Genomic DNA, 21,274 nt, shown 5'->3' on the forward strand with positions numbered 1-21,274 from the left:
ATCCTGAAGCAAGCAAGCACTAGCACTATACCACATTTGTTACAACCTGTCCCGCTTCCTGTGCTTGCCGATCGCTGCTTTTTCTAGCAGAAACCACGCAGCATTGCCGCTGCAGACTGCGTGAACTCCATGTTGGGGAAAGCCGAAGCCAGGCTGTGAATAAAATATGCGGAAATGCACAAATATACACAATTCCCCTTCCTGAATGTTCCAGCTAAGATGGCACTAAGCACAAAAAGGACACAAGCAAATATCACCAGAATAAATTCCATCCTGGATATTTTAAAACTCAGGCTAATCAGCACCACGCTTACAAAACATGTGGGAGTTAGACCGCAATGTGGCAACAGCGTCTACGTAATTGCCTCTCTTTTGGCTTCCATGAGATCCTCGCTGCCCAGCAGATGACTTTTTCCTCGTTTCTCATTGTCACCAAAACTGCCGAGCCATTGCTAGCACGGGAAACGAGACAGGTTTTAACAAACTCGATATAAAATGTGCTGGAAATATTTGAGGATATCAAAATAAAATCTGTATTGTGATTCTTTTTCCATGTTTTGATTGATTAATTTATTTTACTTCACGGTTTGTGCCTCTTGACATATTTGCGAAGATGGGGATGAGTGATGAAATTGATGAATGGACATCACTCAGCCACGGGGTCTGGCTCTTTTTCCATGTTGAAGTATAAATTATACGGCGCACGCTTTTAGAAGGAACATGAGTTCGGCCAATACCCAGCCAGTGCTACTGCGCTGTTGCCAAACTAAATGCTAGCGCAAGGGAAGGACAGAAAATTCGCGATGTGTCCATTATTTTGATAATGCATTCACAGTATATATGAGTATAGTGAAATAATATAGTGAATATTTCTACACAGGATTATAATATCATATCACTGTAGCATATACGAGAAACCCATACCTGAAAGAAGCTTGAAGGTACTTATTCATCACCGCTCTCGTCGTCTTCCTCGGACTCCGTGTCACTCATTTCCGAGTCACTCTCCTGGAGGTAATGATTAGATTTTGCACCCTTGGTGCCTGTACTGACATTATTTAAAATAAAAGAGCACACGGAACACACACTATTGCACGAAAGGGCTGTATTTAATCTTCTCACGACTGTTCTTTGTGGCGCATGAGTGAACGATAAGCGAATAATGTTACACCGGCCTTGCAACGAAAACGCTGAACTCAAACTGACCCAGACTTTCAACGTTCGAGAACGCCCAGAACAATGAAGTGTCATTGTTTATATCGAGGCGAATTTAACACCCACAGTTTTCCCTAGACACAACAACTCAGCTGCGCCAACACGGTGGCAACGAAAGAAAACCGGCGGAAGAAAATCAAAGGTGATGTTTCCCTTGTTTCTTCAAGGAACGATAACTCCGGCTGTAGGCAACGGAAATTCATGGGACTTGGCCAGTCAGGTTCAACATGTATTTCCCCATCTTATGATGAACATTAATGTGGCGAGTTTTATGAAAACTTCTTGCGCGCAAGTAAAATACAGAACACGGCTTTTAACTTCTGCGCCGCACTCTTCTAACTGTACAACGTTGCACTCCTGCCATTGGCTGATCGCCACGCACACCCTCTGCGTGGCCCCGCCCGATATCGCTTCTAAAAGCGTGCGTCGTATAGTATCTTCTTAAAACAAAAGTCTTGGAAAGACTGATATTAATTTTTATTTGTGAAATCCCTAACATAAGAATTGTTGATTTTGCAGGAGAAAAGGCGAAAGGACAAATAAATTTGAAATAACATTTACAACAATAGAAACCAACGGGCTGCTTTTGTGGATCAACAAAGGAAATACATTGAAGGGAGATTACTTCTCCATAGCCATTGTTAATGGATTTCCTGAAGTTAGTTTTAATTTGGGGAAACAAAAATCTTTTCTTGTGATACGGTCTAAGGTAAGGAGGTATTTTATTTCTTAAAAATTACTGTCTTTTAAATCACAGAATATACTATAACTCAAGGTGAGGTAAAATATACAGTTCCCCATGCCATCAAGGCACACATTGGGGTAGAGCCCCGCACATTCAGCCATTTTAGAGGTGATGTGATCAGCACCACCTTCCGGCTGTATTTACCCCTCAGGTTTGTCCCAGGTACCCATTGATTTGAAGCTGGTGAGCCCCAGAGCTGTGCAGGGACAGGGCCGGAAACATTCAGACCTTAGATCACCTTCCATTGGAATCAAACCAGTCTCTCCCGTGTATAGTGGAACCATGAGCAAAACAACCTGCGCAGACCGGCGACTCCTGTGCACCGTACTCCCACGAGAAGGGGAGAGTGAACCATGCTTCCTTATGGCCTGAGGTGGAGGGAAGAAGGGAAAGCTGCACTGGGACTTTCCATCCCAAGGTTTTTTCCTTGTGGTCGATCTATAGCAGTCGGACACGGCTAGACCACTGCAGCTCTATTATAACTCAAGAGAATGTAAAATTACTGTTAATTGTTATTGCAAGTCAGTTAAAAAAATAATTTCACTTGTAATATATTTGTGTGTGTTATAATTATATTACTGCATATATAATATAATACAGTGGTTCCCAAAGTGTGCAGGGTGTCGCAGCTAACTTACCCTTATCTTAGATATGATTGTTCAAATATATGTGCTTATTTAGTACTTTTTGCACATAAAATATTTCTAGATTTGAAATGTGTGTTTATTTTTTAACTTAGACAAACAACCTAACCACACTAACTGAACATTGCAAGTGTTAGATAGACCGACCCATGGAAAAATCTTTAAACACTAAGGGCACTGTGAAATGAAAACTTTTATATTTATACATAAATTATAAATTTAATTATTATAAATAAATTATAACAATTAAAATAGAGTAATTTTACATCTCATGACTCAAGAGAATGTAAAATTACTGTTTGTTAATTGTTATTGTAATATAATAACCCGTGGCTCTACAGTCTAGGATGGGCCTTGGCATAACTCCTGATTGCCAGTCTAACCTCCCACAATCTTACCAACTGTTTTGAAACATTAAGTTGGAAAAAAACAAAAAAAAAAACTCAAGATTTTTTGCTGGATATTAGTTGCAAGAAGCAACAACTTAAACAAAATATTGCAAATAAATCAACTGTTTTTACAGTAGAGTGTATAGGTTGTTGTCCACACATGAGTACATGTTTAAAGCTTCTATCAACTAGTTCGTTTTTCAACAAGAAAGGTATATAAAAGTAAACTTTAAAAAAATCATTATTTCATTTGGCAAAAATAGTAAGAATTCCATCCACTAACTTCAGTAAGGCATAGTTTTAATCAGCTCTGCCTGTTAGAACTACAACCTAACTCCATCTACCCTTACCTAATGTGTTTAAGAATTTTTTTTTTTTGTACTGTGTTTCATGGATACCTATTGGATATTTTAGCAGGTAACCAGGATGATCAAAAAATGTACTTCCATATTAAGAGATGTATCTCTATACAATGTGATTATCATAAAAATACAATATTGTATTATAATAGTAATAATACTGTTAATGTTGATTTTTTTTTAAAAAAATATTGATTTTACATTCAATGTTTCATCAACACCATAACATGATCTAGAACAGTAGTCACAAAATATACCTCCTTTTGTTTACAAATATATTTTTTTGATTGACTTCAATCCTTCCTCAGGACAGGAAAGTTTCTAAGCAAAACATGGTAACAGGTGGATAAAATTGGTTACAAGGTATGAAAATCAAGTTTTTATAAATTTTTTTATGCCCGTTTTGATTACTGTCTTGCTACCCTGAAACTAGTGTTAAAATTTTGCCATAACAATTTATATGGTAATATTCTAGGTTCAAGTAAATGATGGAAAACTGCACACACTGGTTGTTCTTCGGAAGAAACGACTGGGACAACTTCAAGTAGATGGAGAGCTTCCAGCAAGAGGATTTTCTGATCAAGGAGCAACGTTGCTGAACACCAATGGCCGGTTATGGATAGGTAAGATTTTCTTTACAATAAATTAGGAATGGGTTGATATGAAGTTTTGGCCGACACCGATAAAGTACCGATAGGATGTAAAATCCCAAATGATACATGGAGAACCTGAATGGTTCATTGACTTCCTTAATAAATGTGTTTCCAGATGAATGCAATGCAAAAGAAGTTGTATATTTAGACATTTCTTTTTTTATAAAGTAGGGCATGGAAATTAGCCATAAAAATTATAACAAAATGGCATAATTTTGCACTGAATTATAAGATATTTATAGATATATTGGATCGGTACTTTTACCGATAAACTGATATCCCTATATCTGACGATACCAATAGAGTAGCAATTAATGTGTCCCATCCCTGCAATAAATACAAGTCAGCAACCACATACTGAGCATGTTCCATTTCACACCTTACTCTTTTTTTTTTTTTAAGTGGATAGAATTTAGGATATACGTGTAAATACCGTGCGTTCTTTTCGATCTTCAGCCGAGAGATCGGGAGAAGCGTGGCGAGCGGTGCTGGCGGCGCTGGCGGAGATGCCGACATTTCCGGCCTGTAATGCCCGCTTATTTTTATGGACATATGCAGACATTTATATAAATATTGTAAAACGAGCACTAACCTGTGTTATAAGAGTACGGTTTTAATTTTAGTAGCTTAACTAGTAGCTGTATGTGCTGATGATTTTGACACGCTCATCTCCTGTGAAACACGGCGTAGAGGTTTGTTTGGAGAACGTTCTAACGCTGCACCAATATCATCGAGTTTTGCTTCGGTTAGAATCCGTCGTTTTTGCTTAGGTGTTTTACAATCTAACGATCCAGTTTCTCGTAATTTAAGGACAAGATGTCTAACCGTATCTCTATGTGGAGGTGAAACGCCTGAGAATTTCTGTACAAATTGCCTACACACGTCTCGACACGAGTCTGTTTTCACTTAAGTGTCATACATAAAAATTCTATGTTCTAACGTGAACCTTGCGGCTGTCATTCCAATCGTCTCACTAACACAACACACATACACACTGCAATAACACAAACAAGTAACCAAGAATAACACACTTGCGCAGTACGAAATTAACATGCTCTTCGTTTACATCTGCTCGCCACTATATTCACAGCTCTGTCTTCATCTAGTCGCGAAGGAACAAAAAACTCGAGCTCGGAGATTTCGAATTGCAAGGAAGCTCTTGAAAACCATTCACTTTTAACGGTTTCGTCTACAGCGTAATCTTAATACAGTGTTGCACATTCGAAACCTCCAAACAATCCCCATTGAAACAAAACTCTTTCAAGGATATAAACTTAAGCAGGACGTTACTGGTCAAAACTATGATTAAAATGTTTTATTATCTGTGGCTTTTAACATCGTTTCTAAAGCGTATTTATTGTGTATATAAGAGCAGAACCTTGGATGAATTACAGAAGAACTTTTGCGTGTTATAATACAGGTTAGTGCTCGTTTTGCAATATTTATATAAATGTCTGCATATGTCCATAAAAATAAGCGGGCATTACAGGCCGCAAATGTCGGCATCTCCGTCAGCGCTGCCTGCCACGCTTCTCCCGATCTCTCGGCTGAAGATCGAAATGAACGCACGGTATCTTAGTACTGTTTTAAAGAGCTTAATTAAATTCCAGTGTTTAAGGAGCAATGTGTACATATGCAAGACAGAATTATGTAAGTTGTAATGTAAATATTCAATTTTTCACCACTCATACAGTAGTGAATCAATAATATACACGTATATTTGAATTACCAGAAAGAGTAAATATCTTTTAGTTTCATGAAGGAAACAAATTGATTCACAGTATATAAATTTGAAACCTAAATTTTGAACAAATTACTGGTAGTAGTGGTATTTTTAAAATTGTTTATCTTATCTGAGGAAAGAAATGTTACAAAATTCTAAAATTAAATGTCCCAAGGTGATTTTTCATGGGCAATGGTAGTGGGGTTAAACTCCAAACTACTCTCAAATTGATAATATTAATAATATGGCATGAAAAATTAGTAATATTTTAATAACAGAGCTATATTTTCTCCCCAAATCCTCCACTTCCTGAATTTCTTTCCTGTCCCCGAGTTAAATTTGATACTTGGGAATTGCATCTAGAAATAACTTGTAAGAGAACTTCACAATAAACTAAGTGATTTATTTTTGCTAAGAAAATAAGAACTACTTTTTCTTACGAAGTAAGTTTTGCTGCTTTCCTGCTGACAGATATTGAACAGATTATCTTGGGACATCGAAAAAGTGAGTTCTGGAAAGGCTTGCAAGCTTTCGAGAGCTAATGTTAGTCTCATCATCAGCATAGATGAAGATGAGACGATGATAAGAACTTGAATGTGACATTAGCTCTCGAAAGCTAAGAAACCTTTCCACAACTCAACTGAAATGTGTTTTTGCTTTTTCCTTACCTTTAATAACTTCAAAATGGAGTGTTTAGTCCTGCACGAGACTAAATGGACAAGGGCCACCTTTGATTTGCCAGGTTCCTTAATTTCATCTGTTAACTAGTATATTTCTCTAAAAGTGTCATTTGATTTAGATACAAGTAGACAATGTACTTGATTCAACATAATATCTAATCAATCATGCAGGTTACTTGTTTTCTATGACTTTGAACTTGGTGATACAAACAAGAAGTTTAATATCACCAATTGCAGCAAAATATTAAATGATAAATACAAATTATGCAGCATGTCTACCAAAATAACAAATCCAAAATTCTTACTTTTTCTTGACATTTCTTTCCCTTTTCTTGACCTCCCCCTTTTTTTCTTAACATTTAATCTCCCCGTTGGAAATAAAGAAAATAGATATTTTTATTCAATGACAAACCCTTATCACAAGGCTGGTTAAGATGAAAACTGAAGCTGTACTAACAAGAGATTTAGACTTGCTTTAATTATTAATGCTTCAGACTTCATCCTAGATGGCCACGTTAAAAAGTAAAGTAAAGTAAAGTGTTCCCCTGTGCATAGCACCACGCCATGAAGGCGTATAGGGGGTGTGGGGGTAACGCCCCACACTTTCTTGATCCGGTCGTGAGTGGGGGTGATGTGATCAGCATCACGCCCCTGACCGCCTTTACCCCCCAGGGTTTCCCCCAGGTACCCATGTTATTCGACGCTGGGTGGGCGCCGGGGCCGCTTTCACCGTTAGAAAAGTTCCCGGATTTGAACCGGCCGGGGATCGAACCCGGGACCTTGAGCATGGTAGTCAGATGCGTTACCGACTGAGCCACCGCGGCCACAGATGGCCACGTTATTCTATTTAATATTTTTACAAAACTTCATGCATACAAGAATGAAATTATTAACAAAGTGAACAAATCTTAACCACAACTCAATACAATTTTAGATTTCCAAATATTCGATTTTATCAAATCCCTAGTACAGATATATAACAATGTAAATTCACTTTACCGAAAAAAAGTATCAAAAATTTTTGACCACAAGCATAATTTTTTGACTGGTAGATACCCTGTTATATTGTATTTCCAAACCCAGGTAAGTACTTACATATTATGTGTGCATCCCCAGGGCTATCAACTTCAGGAAGCACCTTTATATAGTTTTAGTGATAACTTTTAGACCAGACCTTGTTAATACATATTATTTGTGACTGAAAGCTCTTGCATACATGTATGGACTGCAGAATGGGCAGCAGTACTGTAACATTGTGAGTGAGGTACAGAGGTTGGACAAAATAATATGAACACCCACCTAATATGGTGCGGAACCACCTTTGGCTTTGAGAACAGCCTCAATCCTTCTGGGAATGGATGCATACAAATCCTGGATGGTAGTCAGTGGGATGCTATACCATTCCTCAACAAGAAACTGCTCCAATTCCTTGAGATTGGCTGGCAGAGGGAAACGGGCCCGTACTCTGGTTTTCAATACTGACCACATTGGCATGATAATATTCAAATCAGGCTATCGTGCAGGCTAGGGAAGATGTGTAGTACGTCATAGTGCTCATCAAACCAATCTTGGACAGTGTCAGCGCTATGAATGGGGGCATTATCATCCTGGAAGATGGTATCCCCTGCTGGGAACAATGCCTGCACCATTGGATGGACATGGTCACCTAAAATGTCTTCATACACCTTAGCATTTACCCTTCCTTTCAGTGTAACAATAGAACCCAGTGAATGCCATGAAATGACCGCCCACACCATTACACTACCGCCACCATGCTTCACTGTTGGCACCAGCCAGTCTGCATTGTACGCTTCGGCTGGTGTTCGCCATACGTAAACACGTCCACTGGTGGGGAATGGTGTGAAGGTTGATTCGTCGGACCACATGACATGTTTCCATTGGTCGGTAGTCTAGGTTTTGTGCTCCTGACACCACTGACGTCTCCGTTTGGCATTGTCCTGCATTACAAGAGGTTTGGCAATAGTGGCTCAGCCATGGATATTCTGTTTGTGCAGTTCCTAGCACACTGTTTTCGTTGACACTGCATTCTCAACATGCATATTCAGCTCAGCAGTCACGGTGGCCTGCCTCTGAGAGCCAAGAATCCTCCTTAATGCCCTCCTGTCTCTCTCTATCAGTTTCATTTTTCTGCCACTATTCTGTTTCGCAGACGTCATTTTCCCCAGCACTTTGTATGCTGTCATGACGGTAGATAAAGTAGCTCGTGACACCCCTAATAACTTTGCAACCATTGTTATGGATGCACCAACTAATTGGGCACCAACGATTTGCCCTCGGAAGTCTGTAAGGTCAGACATAATAGTTGTGCAACACAACACGAAGCCGTTCACAGGCGTACTGGTGGCTCACACCTCTAGCAGAGGGATCATAGGACACAGAAAAAACAAAAGACATGTTCCATGCGTACCAGTGCAGTCAGCACACAACTCCGAAAATGGGTCTCATCTAATCGGGTGTTCATATTATTTTGTCCAACCCCTGTAGAAGGTGAAGGCTTCAATGGCCACACTTGTGCAGCAGCTAACTAATTAACTCTCTAGCCTTCTTAAACCCGAAGGTTCATGGATGCAGCAACACAGACCTTCCATCTGTCCCTATCCTGAGCAAGATCTATATACTCTTATCCATCCCTACAGATTTCCTCTAGGTCCATCTCAACGTTGTCCCTCCATCTTCGTCTTGGCCTTCCTACAGGTCTCTTACCATCAGGTTTCCCAACAAGAATCCTGTAAACTCCTCTTTCCTCTCCCATTCGTGCCACATGGCCTGCCCACCTAAGTCTTCTTGGTTTAATTATTCTAATAATATCTGGACATGAATACAAATTATGTAGTTCCAAATTATGTAACCTTCTCCACTCACCTGTCTCCTCATCCCTTTTAGGTCCAAAGATTTTCCTAAAGATCTTATTTTCAAATACTCTCAATTTATGTTCCTCTTTCAATGTAAGGGCCAAGTTTCGCACCCATATAATACTACAGGCAAAATTACTGTTTTGTATATTTTAACTTTTAGTTTCTTAGATATTAAACGAGAAGACAACAGTTTATTAAGAGAGAAGTAACATGCATTTCCTGAATTAAGCCTACTCTTTATTTCCTCTTTAATATAATTTTCATTTGTTAATATTACTCCTAAGTATTTGAATTTGGAAACTGGTTCAAACGAGTTGTTATCAATAATTAGATTTTGATTATTACCTAACACTTGGTTTCCGCCTGCAAGCATATATTTAGTTCTCTCTTCATTAACTTCCAAACTTATCTCTTTAGTAGTTTTGAAAAATATTTTAGCATTATTCTTAATTGTATTTATATCATCCCCTAATAAGTCTACATCATCTGCATATGCTAACAACTGAGTCACACCATTTAATTTTAGTCCTTCTTTAGTTTCTTTTACCTTTCTAACAGCATATTCTAAGGCAAAATTAAAGAGCAATGGAGATAATGCATCTCCTTGTTTTAACCCATCATGAATTGTAAATTTGTCATACACATTAATACCCACACGAATTTTACTTTCTGTTCCACTGGTGCATACTTTTATCATACTAACAAGCGTCTTAGGTATTCCAAACTACTCCCTCTGTCCCATAATTATTGTCCGGTACACTTTTGTTTGTTGTCCCATAATACTTGTCTGATATTCAAACTGTGACATTGGTGTATACAGAAGAAGAAAATGAAACACGGGAATGAGTCATACAACGTTATTACTTAAGGATCAGTACAAATTGGCCGATCAAGTATCCCAAAGAACATAAATAAAAAGTTACCATTTTGGCATACCGGACTATAATTATGGGACAGAGGGAGTAGACTAATATATTATATAATTTATCTCTTTTGACCGAATCATATGCTTTTTTGAAATCAATGAATAGCCGATTGTGCAGCAGGTAATCTCTCATTATCTGATTTGTGAGTAACAGTGTAGTGTGGCATTGTACTTAAGGCAGAAGAGAAAGGAAGCTATTCTGGAGATTTTTTTTAATAATAAAAAATATTTTAAAAAAACACGTAGGGCAGAGCTGATACCGATGTATCAGTTGAAATTTATCTACCGATACCAGCTGATACTTTTCTGACATTTTGGTGTTTCACGGGATATGCAAAACACTTTCAAGGAGTCGAAGAATCCTGGAAATTATGTGAAATTCAAATTTTATTATTTTGCATGAAAAACTAATTTTGTGATTACATAGTATCGATTTTAATATTCTGATGTAATTCTTGATCAATATTTTGAACAAATTTTAATTATTGCAATTTTCAAGTATCTGTATCGGTGGGCATCGGTTCAAAGTGGTATCGACTCGGCCCTAAAAAAATGTGTTAAACAAATAAAACATTTAAAACATAGTGCCAAGACAACTTATTTACCAAGAATAATTGTTGATAAGTACTCTTTCAATCATCCAAGATAAAATACTGTTATTTCTAGTTGTAAACACTTTGACTACTTCTTAAAATAAAGCATCTATTTATGTTACTTGAAATCTTGCATCTAGGCTGTACAGGTTTGACTAATCCACAGTTACCAGGCCCAAATTTTATCCCTGTTGTAGCTACTCTGTTTTCTGAAATATACATGGTGTTCACCGTGTCCAACATTTTAAACAAATATAGTGAAAAGGAAAATTTGTATACCATCATTACTATACATGAAAATGATAATATAACTCGCCAAGTTTTTGTTGTAAGTCACAAAATTCAGTTCAGTGCACTTGCACATGGGTGCCTTGGTGGGATGAAGACTTGTCTAACCTGTACTCAATTTAACCTAAAATGCTGGTCAAAACTTGGCACAAGCTTGAGTATCATTTGGATTTACAGATGTTTCAAGTCCACTTTGTCTTTGACATACCTCAAATAAGTTTCGTTGCACTTGAGTAATGGATTTTGTTTCTGCATACCACCACACAATGCTTGTTTGGAATCACCATTTTTGAAACAATTTGTTTTAGCACCACTTTGGGTCTAGAGCAAACTGCAATATTACCATGTAAACGTTTTGAGTTTCTGCTTCTATTGGAATCGCAACAGTATGACCTGAAATGAAAAAGAAAAAAACTTTCAAAATGTTTGAGTCTCACGGTGGACACGCTGTATTTTATTGTGAATGTAGCGATATACATTAACCTTTTGATTACCAAGCCCATTTTGCCATTTAAGAACTCTGGGACTGGGCCAATTTTAAGCAAAATGCAGAGTTTCATTTAGATGACTGTAGATCGGAGGCTAATTGTCCTAGATGGAAGAATCAAGTACCGTTACACGCAGAATGAACCATAGATTCGGACTACATACAATTTATGCACATTGAGAGTATATATGGATGTGAGGGGAGGAACTGGAAAATTTCTGAAGAAAAATGTCCCTTCTTCCACCCCTTACTTCCCTCACACACCCGAACTGGAAAGCACTTTGCAACCTCCTGCTATCGACCAGGAAACTTTTCCCATATCGAGGTTCAGCTGCATTATTATAGTGGAACAAAAATGCCAGCCTTTGTTGGTTGCAATGCTTTTTTTTTTTTTTCAGAGGAAGTCGCCACAAAGAAAGCTTCCATTTTCCCTGCCTTTTTATGGAAGAACAAGATGTGAAAGAGTCCTTACGGTGCAATATGTGTGTTAACAATAATATATTAGGGATGGGACGGATTAATTGGTACTCTATCGCTATCGGCTGATATAGGCATATCAGTGTCTGTTTATCGGTAAAATTACCGATTATTTTACCGATCTGATATTTCGATAAATATCTTATAATTTAGTGTAAAATTCTGCTGTATTGTTGTAATTTTTATTGATAATGTCGATGCCTTACTTTCTAAAAAAGTAATTGTCTTAATATTCAATTTCTTTTGCACTGCAGTCACCTCGAAACACACATTTGTTAAGGAGTTCAATGAACATTTCAGGTTCTTCAAGTACCATATCTAATTTTATATCGGATCGGTAGAATATCTGTATCGGCCAAAATTTCATATTGGCCCATCCCTAAATAATACAAAAGAAGAAAATCGCAATTCCAGCGAAAAATAGTGACATTATGACGTATAACTACAAGGTATATCTTAAAAGATAGGTGGTCCCCCGGGGGTTACAGGAAGGCATCTTTTAAAAGATAGGTGGTAAACAAGAGGTTAATATTAAGTGTGGTATAAAACTGTTTACTTTACATACTATTCAATTATAAAAGTGTTTTAAACACTTATACCGTGTTACCTTTGAAACACTGATGACACTGACAGTGCCTATTTTCTCCGAGCATAGAGATGTAAATTGCATTAAGATTTGGCACACAAAAGAGATGTACTATACTACATATGAACTGCACAGTACATCTCCTGTGTGTGTGTGTGTGTAGAAAGGTGCTCAAGCCTGTTTAAGATCAGGTTACATTAAATAGTTAATTATATTTCTTAAAATACTTTCACCCATTTAAAACATTCCATTTTGTGGCCGTTTCCAAAGCAATTTTCTCCAGGCCAACAAAGAATCCCAAAGAACAAGTTTTCCTCTTGATTTCCATGCTGATTTTGAATAATGACCATCACACCCCACTGTGGCAGAGTGGCTAGCACAGGATGCTATGATGCAAGAGGTATCAGGTGAGTGTCCATTCATCATATCATCATCATCCTTTATGAAGGATTTTATGAGATTCTTACTCTAATTAATATATTAATGCGGTAATAATTTCAGGTGGTGCACCAGCTCTACCATCTGGACTTCCTGCTCAATATTATCTTGGATTCAAAGGGTGCATACACAAAGTGAGAGTGGACAGAAAGTTTCTGCATTTGCTGAAACATGGAGACAATACAATAACGCAATTCTGCAATGCAGGCGATTGACAAGTGAACGAGAACCTAACAGAGACTGAAAGATCAAAACTTTCTCCCGGTGTCTATGTGGCTGACACATTTGTACAGTGTATTATAAAGCAGAGTTTCTAGTGTCTTCCGAAATGCTTAAAGCGGCAAGGAGAGCCACAATCAGGGACAAAGAGAAACGCAGAGCCATATTTTCTGCCATGAGGCAGAAGGCTGGATAAACTGTCATGACTGTACTTAATTCTGTATGACTGAAAAAAAACTAAGTTAATTACTGCCAATATTGTTACTGTTGTTGGGGCTGAATCCAGGGAATGTTTGAATGAGTAATAACTGTTGGATGAAGCAAATTGTACATGTTCAGAGAATAGTATTTCTAAAAGTATTCTTATATTGTTGCAGTGAAGATAGAATAACAATGTTAACATTGCTTAAAACAATGAATCCATTAGTACAGTACACAATCAAGAGAAATGGTATATAATGAGGGAAATAAAAACCATATTCGACCTATGTTTCTTTTGTGGCAGATTACAGAGGAAAGTTAGGAAATTATTGTGTGGTATCACCAGAGAGCAACATTAGAAAGTTGTATATATCCATTCAATTGTCATGTTCATTCATAAACACCATTGAGTTTATTTCTGAAACTATCCTATTTTGGGGGAAACCACAAATTGGAAAGCTGAAAATTGTGCATGATGATATCAGTTCTGTAAGTATTAACATATCAGATGCAAATGACAATGAACAACATTATATCACAAACTATGAACGTTACATCCATAACCTTCCAAAAAGCAAGAAATTATGGAACTATTATTTACATATTAATTCACAGTTTTTATAGTTTCTCAATAATTGCATACATACATACATAATAAATAAAAATTAAAGTTACTTCATTTATCAGTAAGTCTCTTACATTCTACATCAAGTGAACAGAAAACATTATTAAAGTGATTTTAATTATGATTAACAAATCTTGAGCTGAATGTATAAATTTTCTTGAATATGTGGAAATATTGGTATAATTATGAAATGTCAGTATTAAATACCTCAATACTTAATTTATTTTCAGTTCAGAATAAATTATTTACTCTTCTCTACTACCATATTTTTCTATCATGTCACTATGTTCTCAAGTCATATAATTATATGGATACCTATGAATTCATAAATCTGAGAGATTGAATTTTGAAGATATCTCTCTCTATTGTCTAAGTACAACTAGGGATGAAAACATGACTTGTTTTTCCAAAGTTATTATTTACTTAATTTGAAACCAGAAAATTAAAATGTATGTATTAAACAATTTGGTCTTTTTTTTTTCTTAAAAAAATCACAGAATATTCAGTTGTTAGTACGAATCCATTTATATTTCTTTTTTACTGATACTTTTAAAATTTCTTAAAATTCCAGAAGTACTACTCTCTGAAATATTATTTTATCCTGTAAATCTTTCAATCACGGAGAACTCTATTTATCATTCACAAATTCCATTTTGGAGGGTTATAATTTTTTTGCGAAATTCTAAATGGTGTCTAATCCTTCGTGAAAAATTATATATGATTGTCCCAAACAAATAAAAATATACTCTAGGTTAGGTACCTGAACAAGGAACTTAAACAGACCCATTTTGTTGTGGTAATTATTACATACCTTGGCATATATAATCTATAAATTATTTTTAAAATGTAAAAAATTGTGGACGACAAAACTGAATGCACTTGAAAATAAAACTTTAGTAATTAAGATTAATATTATTAATGATAGACGTAATGTACATGCAATTAGTTTATTATGTTTAAGATATGTCTAGTTTAAGAAACGTACAAAAAGTGTTATTTTTTTCTGCAGAACACATGGGTTGTGAAAATTGTGTAATATCAAATTAAATCTATGCATTTGGTGTAAAAACTGATTTGAAGGATTTTTTTTTAGATCATTAGTACTGTTAACAGTGACGTTCATTAAAAAGGAGGTTAATCTTCCCATGTTGGTGAATTTTACCTAAAGACCATTAAATATATGAAAAGATAAACATAATGTTGACAACTAAAACAATTTAAAAAACCTCAACCTCCTATTTCAAAATAATCATAGGTGCTAATTCTGATCCATGTTCAATTTTTCCAATGACAGAAAAACAGCATGAAAAATAAATTTCATGAAACATTATTGTCTTAGTTAATGGTGATGATTGCAATGAAGTTGACTATCACCGAGCTGAGAATGTGTGTTCCTGTTAATGCACCTGGAAATAACAAATTTCTAATAGGACGTAACTTGTTTATTACATAGAAACTCTATCCTTATGGCAAAAAATATAATTTTATTTGTGTGTAAAGTTGGAATTCTATGATTATTCAAGAAGAATGTGCCATATATTTGTATATTTGTGTTCCAATTAATCCTCTGTTCATATGATCAGTACCTAAAAATGTAACTATTATTTAAGACTGTTAAATTCTTGCTCATGAATTTAAATACAACAAATGAGCAGAAAGTTTGTAAATATTGATATGTTTAAAAAAAATAAGTAACTTCTCGAATACATATCAAAAACTTCAGAAAGAGGTGTGAGTTGTACATCGGTGCTTTCATTGTTGGAATGTATCCTAAAATATCATCAGATTTTATGATGTATAAAAATAGCAATGTTACTATGCTTTCTGTATACACATTGAACAAAACTGCAACAAAAACGTCAGATACAAGAGCTTACAAAGACTGTTATAGTATTATTTTGCCCAAGAATGAAAGGAAACTTATTTATATTGGATTCAGCGTAAACTGAACTGACCTGTTAGTGCATTTCATGAGTGAGAACGTACATTTTGAATGGGTTTAAAGCTTCTTCTAAACCAGAAAAAAAGGACTCTTATTTAAATACCTTCAAAAATGGAGGAAAGTGTTCTTTCTTTAAGCAGTGCTCAGTGTGAAAGTGAAATGATGTGTATTTTGTATTATGTGGTAATAAAGAATGTGTGATGAGATTGATTGATTCTAAGTACTGTATTTCACTGCATAATCGTCGCAGATTTTATGCCAATTTTTTTTTGTAAAAAAGTTGTCTGCGATCATTATATGAGGCTTTAAAAAGAATTTACTGGTACTACTGGTCCTTAAAATTAATTTATTACTGGATAAAAATCTTTGGTTCAAGATTAGTATGTACAGAATACTTGTGAATATACGTTAAAATTGAATAGTGCAACTCGACGCACATCATTCTTTGTGAAAGTTTAGCAAACAATTTTCTGGTCTGAGAAAAGTTTAGTTGTTTTTTATTTATGCATTATAGTCTAAATAAATATTACACTTGAAAAAATTTACCACTTATGAAATGTGGTTTCATTATCTGATGCACCGATTCTAAGGTTACACAATGAAGGGTTATAAACAAACTTTTCGACTGAAAAATAGGGTGTGAAGATTATGCAGTGAAATAACAGTAATTCATTCTTCAAGCCAAATTTATAAGAAGTATTTTTCAAATACTTCTTACATGTACAAGTAATTATTAAGTAGTTGAAATTGTTGCTAGAAAAAACATCCATCTGAACGATATCTAGCTTTGTAGGGAAAAATGCAATACAGCAAAGCCCCAATAATTTAATGTGTATTAGACTGAGATTACCTCAAAGTACAAAAACTCAGACTATATGGAATAACTTAGGGAAAATCAGAAGAGCTGAAAGAAGAAACCATGTTACAAAAAAAACTACACTATGCGCAAAATGTAATGTACAGTGTTGTTATGAATAGTGCTCGGAATTTGATGACCTACAGAATGACCTTAAAATTACTTAAAAATGACCTAGAAATAATTTTCATTCTTAAAAACAAAGCTTCACTTTTTCATAAATTACAAGAGTAGTTTAATAATTCTATGAAACCCAATGTTTGGTGGTTCCAACTCCTGAAGCAAAGCAGGAAAAGTAAATAAGTGCTAATGTAGTTTTCTTTATTTTTGCTTCAAAGTTACATAAAATACACCACAAGGTTTTTCTGTACAAGTTATTCAACACCTTTCAGAGTGAGCCTTACACGATGGTAGTCCATCAACATCTGAAAATACAGTTGTGTTTTGCGTACTTCAGTATCAATATTGTGACTAATCTTACTTTAAAACCAGGGATGACAGCTATAATAGTGACCAGGCTTCACACAGTATTTTAAGTTTGGTGGGGAAAATTTACCACAATTAATTATTTACTCCACTGCCAAACATTTCAATTATAAATAATATTGTGCTTTTGTATTGACAACTTCTTCAATTAATGACAAAGTGCTAAAAAGACTGTCAGGAAATTTAAATCTGCAAGTTATGCCAACAAATGCATTTAACAGTGGAAGAGAGAAAAAACTCGAAAATGAAGAAACAATGCAAAATAAAAAAAAAATGTTTTCTTGTTCTAACTGAAGGGAAAAGAACTGGTATCAGGTTTAGCATTGTTATAAAGGCTCAGGAAAAAAAAAAAAGATTTTTCATGAACTTCCGGGTCCTAGTTATGAATATTGTTCAGTACAGTAGTAACAATGCCGTTAGGAAAAAATAGTGGAACACTATTGAACATATATTTTAATCATTAGCAGACAGACTTGTGCGCCTGTATATGGATGGGGAAAAAAAAGATCCAATTGTCGTAGAGAGATTGAATTGGTTTTGTTTTCATTCTTAAAGACAGGGCATTTAGTGGAGATAAAATTTATACATTGTGCCTCCCAGTAATTAGTGTTGAAGGAAGCAGAAAATTTATACTTTTCGGCTAAAAATTATTAATTTGTAAGGGTGGCAATGTTGCCAGCTAATTTCGTTTATTGCATCAGCCCTATGGATTCTTGATGGACCAAATTTGGACGGAAACATGACAAAAGACTACTTTTCAAGGATATGTGATGCTCGTGCCCCAATTAAAAGAAGAAAACAAACATAAATTATGACATTCGAAAATTTTGGGCTTTAAGCCTTTGCCACAGCATTCTCCATGGATTCTTAATTGTTGCAGGTTGCTTATTACATGTACAATTTATTTTTTAAAAAAATACAGGACCTAGGGAGTTATAGCCCTTTATCTTCAATTTATCACATAGTAAGAAAAAGGAAACAAAGGACTTTTTTCAAAGGGTGCTTTGTTAATAAAAGTAACAATGAACATATTGTTTTGTAATTCAAATATGTAATATCTTTAGGGGTATAGAAAAGATAGAAATGAAATATCGTGAATAATTTTTAAGAAATAGCATGTTAATTCTGCAACGTGGTCTGGGGCAAATTTTGAAAATTGGGTCTTTGACTGTGGGTTTACTGAAGAGGTCACAGACAAACACTATATCGACAGGTTGAAGAACATTTCAAATAAAAAGAAAATAGTGTTGTAAATTTCATTATTAATGTTTACGGTACATAGTGGAATATGTAACATATACGTATTTTATGGTTATGCAGGTGAAATATACAGATTTCTGTTTTGCATGAAACATTTGAAGCTAGAAGTGGCTCTTTTATATTTAGGTTTAATCCTACTAAAAATATTATGGTGTCAATGCTTTCCAAATAGTGAGCCTAAAATATTGACTGTGCCTTTGCCACAAATGTGAGTGAAAATCTCAATTTAGTGCATGCTCTTGTGAAAGTAGTCCCCATGTGAAGAATGTAACAATAATCAGTGGATCCAGCCAATCTAGGAAAGATACTGGTACAGTTCGCGCAAAGATATGAGCATCTAGTTATTCCAAAACCACAGCTTTGTGAGACCACTTTTGCCATAAGCATACATTTTGAATGTGATATCGTTTTATAGGCTGGTTCATCTCAGCTACTTTTTATTGCACAGTGGGTGACACGAAGATGACATAATATTGTTGTCCGAGCATACTTTTTCCATTTCATACGACCATTGGTGGATTATTCAGATGGGTGATGCTGCCTGATCTAGATGGTGAAAACTAAGAATAAATTGTTATCAGTTTAGAGTTACAGTAATAGCAACCCCCTTCACACCGAAAAAGCTCCTTGAAAGACAGTTTTAGCTCCATTAAGGAGAAATTTAGCTCTTTTATGAGTGTGTGTGAGGTGAGGTGTGTGCTAGGATGGCCGTAGGAGGCAAAGAGAAATACATTATGCTTATGGGAGAATTATTTTTATTTGATCTCTTGAGAATTTCAAACATCTAATGGCACAGAAAAGCACATGAACAGAAAAAGGATATGTTGAAGAATTTCTTGGCCATTGGAAAAGGCGAAACTCCCATTTGATTAGCCATAACTTGAACTTGATTCTCCGTAAGGAATACATGGACTTCTGTAAATACTAATTCATCATATTTTTCAAACATAGCTTAAAAATCAACTTAAAGAACCGCTTGCACTTGCAAGGTGGAGGAGAAATTCATACTCTCTTGTCCAGCCATTTTTTTTAAGTAGCAGTGCCCATTCCTATGGTAATCAAATAAATGCACAACTGATGCAAAACTATCACTCTTAACCTTAAAGAATAGAAGGACATTCCTGAATGCATAGTGATAATGTTGTCATCTTGTAATCAAGAGGGTCAAGGTTCAATGCCCGCTAAAGGCACACACTGGTTCAGATCTCACTTTAAGCTGTGGGTCCAGTCCTGATTAACCCATCTGCATGTGAAAGTGTCACGTATGAACTATGGCTCTGGCAAGATAATAAATATTGACATAATACGAGTGGGTGTAAGATCTATTGATCTATCACTCTTAGACTCGCCAGAACTCGGTGAATGTCACTGACCTCACAATGGACTAGGCTGCTCTTCCCCCCCCTCCCACCCCACCCCAGATTAAAAAAACATTTGCAGCAAATCTTTTTGAAGGTAGAGTCATTTATGTTGGTATTCAGGGCACCTTAACTAGATTTGTTTGTGAGAGAAGGTTTCCCTAAGAGATTTTCAGACTGAAGCAACAAGGAAGCTTGCGAGATAATTGAACAAAATGTAGGTTTATGCAGGATGACATGGATCAACAGGGTGCTACCAGTCTGGACAACCTGGAAAAGTCATGGAATTTACTTTTCGCAGGAAAGTCATGGAAACTTGCTGTGTTTATGGAAAGTCAACATTTTTTGTAGTAGTGCACAAAAGTATGTTTTGGAACAAAAAAAAAAGAAAGGACAAGCAAGGAATTTAAAAGTAGTTGTTGACAAAGTATACTTCAGTTTGACATACTGAGTATTACTAGTAGTTACAGCAAAAAAAGGTAGAAATCTACTACAATAGGTGGCTATTGGAATTTTCCACTTTGTTGTTGCAAATTTTGGTGGGTGTTTGGTAAAGAGCTTTTAGGTTTACCCCCTTCCCTGCGGTGAAGTTGAAGGGAAGTGCTTCCAATAATAACTATCAACACAATGCTCCAATCACCTTTACTCTGCAGGGTTGCCTCCAGCTACCCACTGATTTGAGGCTGGGTGAGCCAGAGAGCCATTTTATGCAGGGACAAGGCTGGGAAAATTCCAACCTTACATCACCCTCCCCGAGAATCAAACCTGCGTTTCCTGCATGGCAGTCAGATGTCCTTTTGACTAGACCAACGTGGCTCTAATTACATATCACAAAAGAAGACTCACTCCAGATACTAACTTCCCTCCCATATCCAACAGTAAATTACACTTCGAGTTTTCCTTCTTGTTATTACCTTTACATGTTAAGTAAATATTCCAGTATTCAGTTAAGTACGATGCTAAGTATGAGTATTTAGCTAAAATGTTCAAGTGCACTAATTTGTGTAATGATTTGGTGTGGAAATTTTTGGTTATTCCGACCTTAGATCACCCACCCATGGCAGTCAGTCGCCCTACTGACTAGACCAACGTGGCTCTAATTCCATATTACAAAAATATATTTTTCAGGAACCAACAATGTATTGTTTAATTGCAAACTGCCCAGATAGACTAATAAAGCATGAAAAAGTGCTGTCAAAAATCACTTGCCGCAATACATCAACTGTTAATTTTGAAATACTGTCTACAT

General features: G+C 35.8%; 1 protein-coding gene across 5 annotated transcripts in view; it reads left to right on the forward strand.

Annotated features, from left to right (window-relative positions):
• The window catches only part of LOC145978916 (agrin-like), a 1,115,983-nt gene extending 1,099,725 nt beyond the window's left edge, over nt 1–16,258 (forward strand). For all 5 annotated transcript variants that reach the window (XM_083111886.1, XM_083111888.1, XM_083111890.1 and 2 more), the window contains 3 exons: nt 1,735–1,924; nt 3,828–3,975; nt 13,142–16,258. In XM_083111886.1, coding sequence (XP_082968012.1) covers nt 1,735–1,924; nt 3,828–3,975; nt 13,142–13,293 — 490 coding nt within the window. In that variant the 3' untranslated portion in view covers nt 13,294–16,258. The remainder of the gene's footprint in view (nt 1–1,734; nt 1,925–3,827; nt 3,976–13,141) is intronic.
• Nucleotides 16,259–21,274: the final 5,016 nt, after the last annotated feature.

The sequence above is a fragment of the Lepisma saccharinum genome, chromosome 25 (assembly GCF_977018435.1).
Source record: "Lepisma saccharinum chromosome 25, izLepSacc3.1, whole genome shotgun sequence".
In the NCBI taxonomy this organism is placed as follows: domain Eukaryota; kingdom Metazoa; phylum Arthropoda; class Insecta; order Zygentoma; family Lepismatidae; genus Lepisma; species Lepisma saccharinum.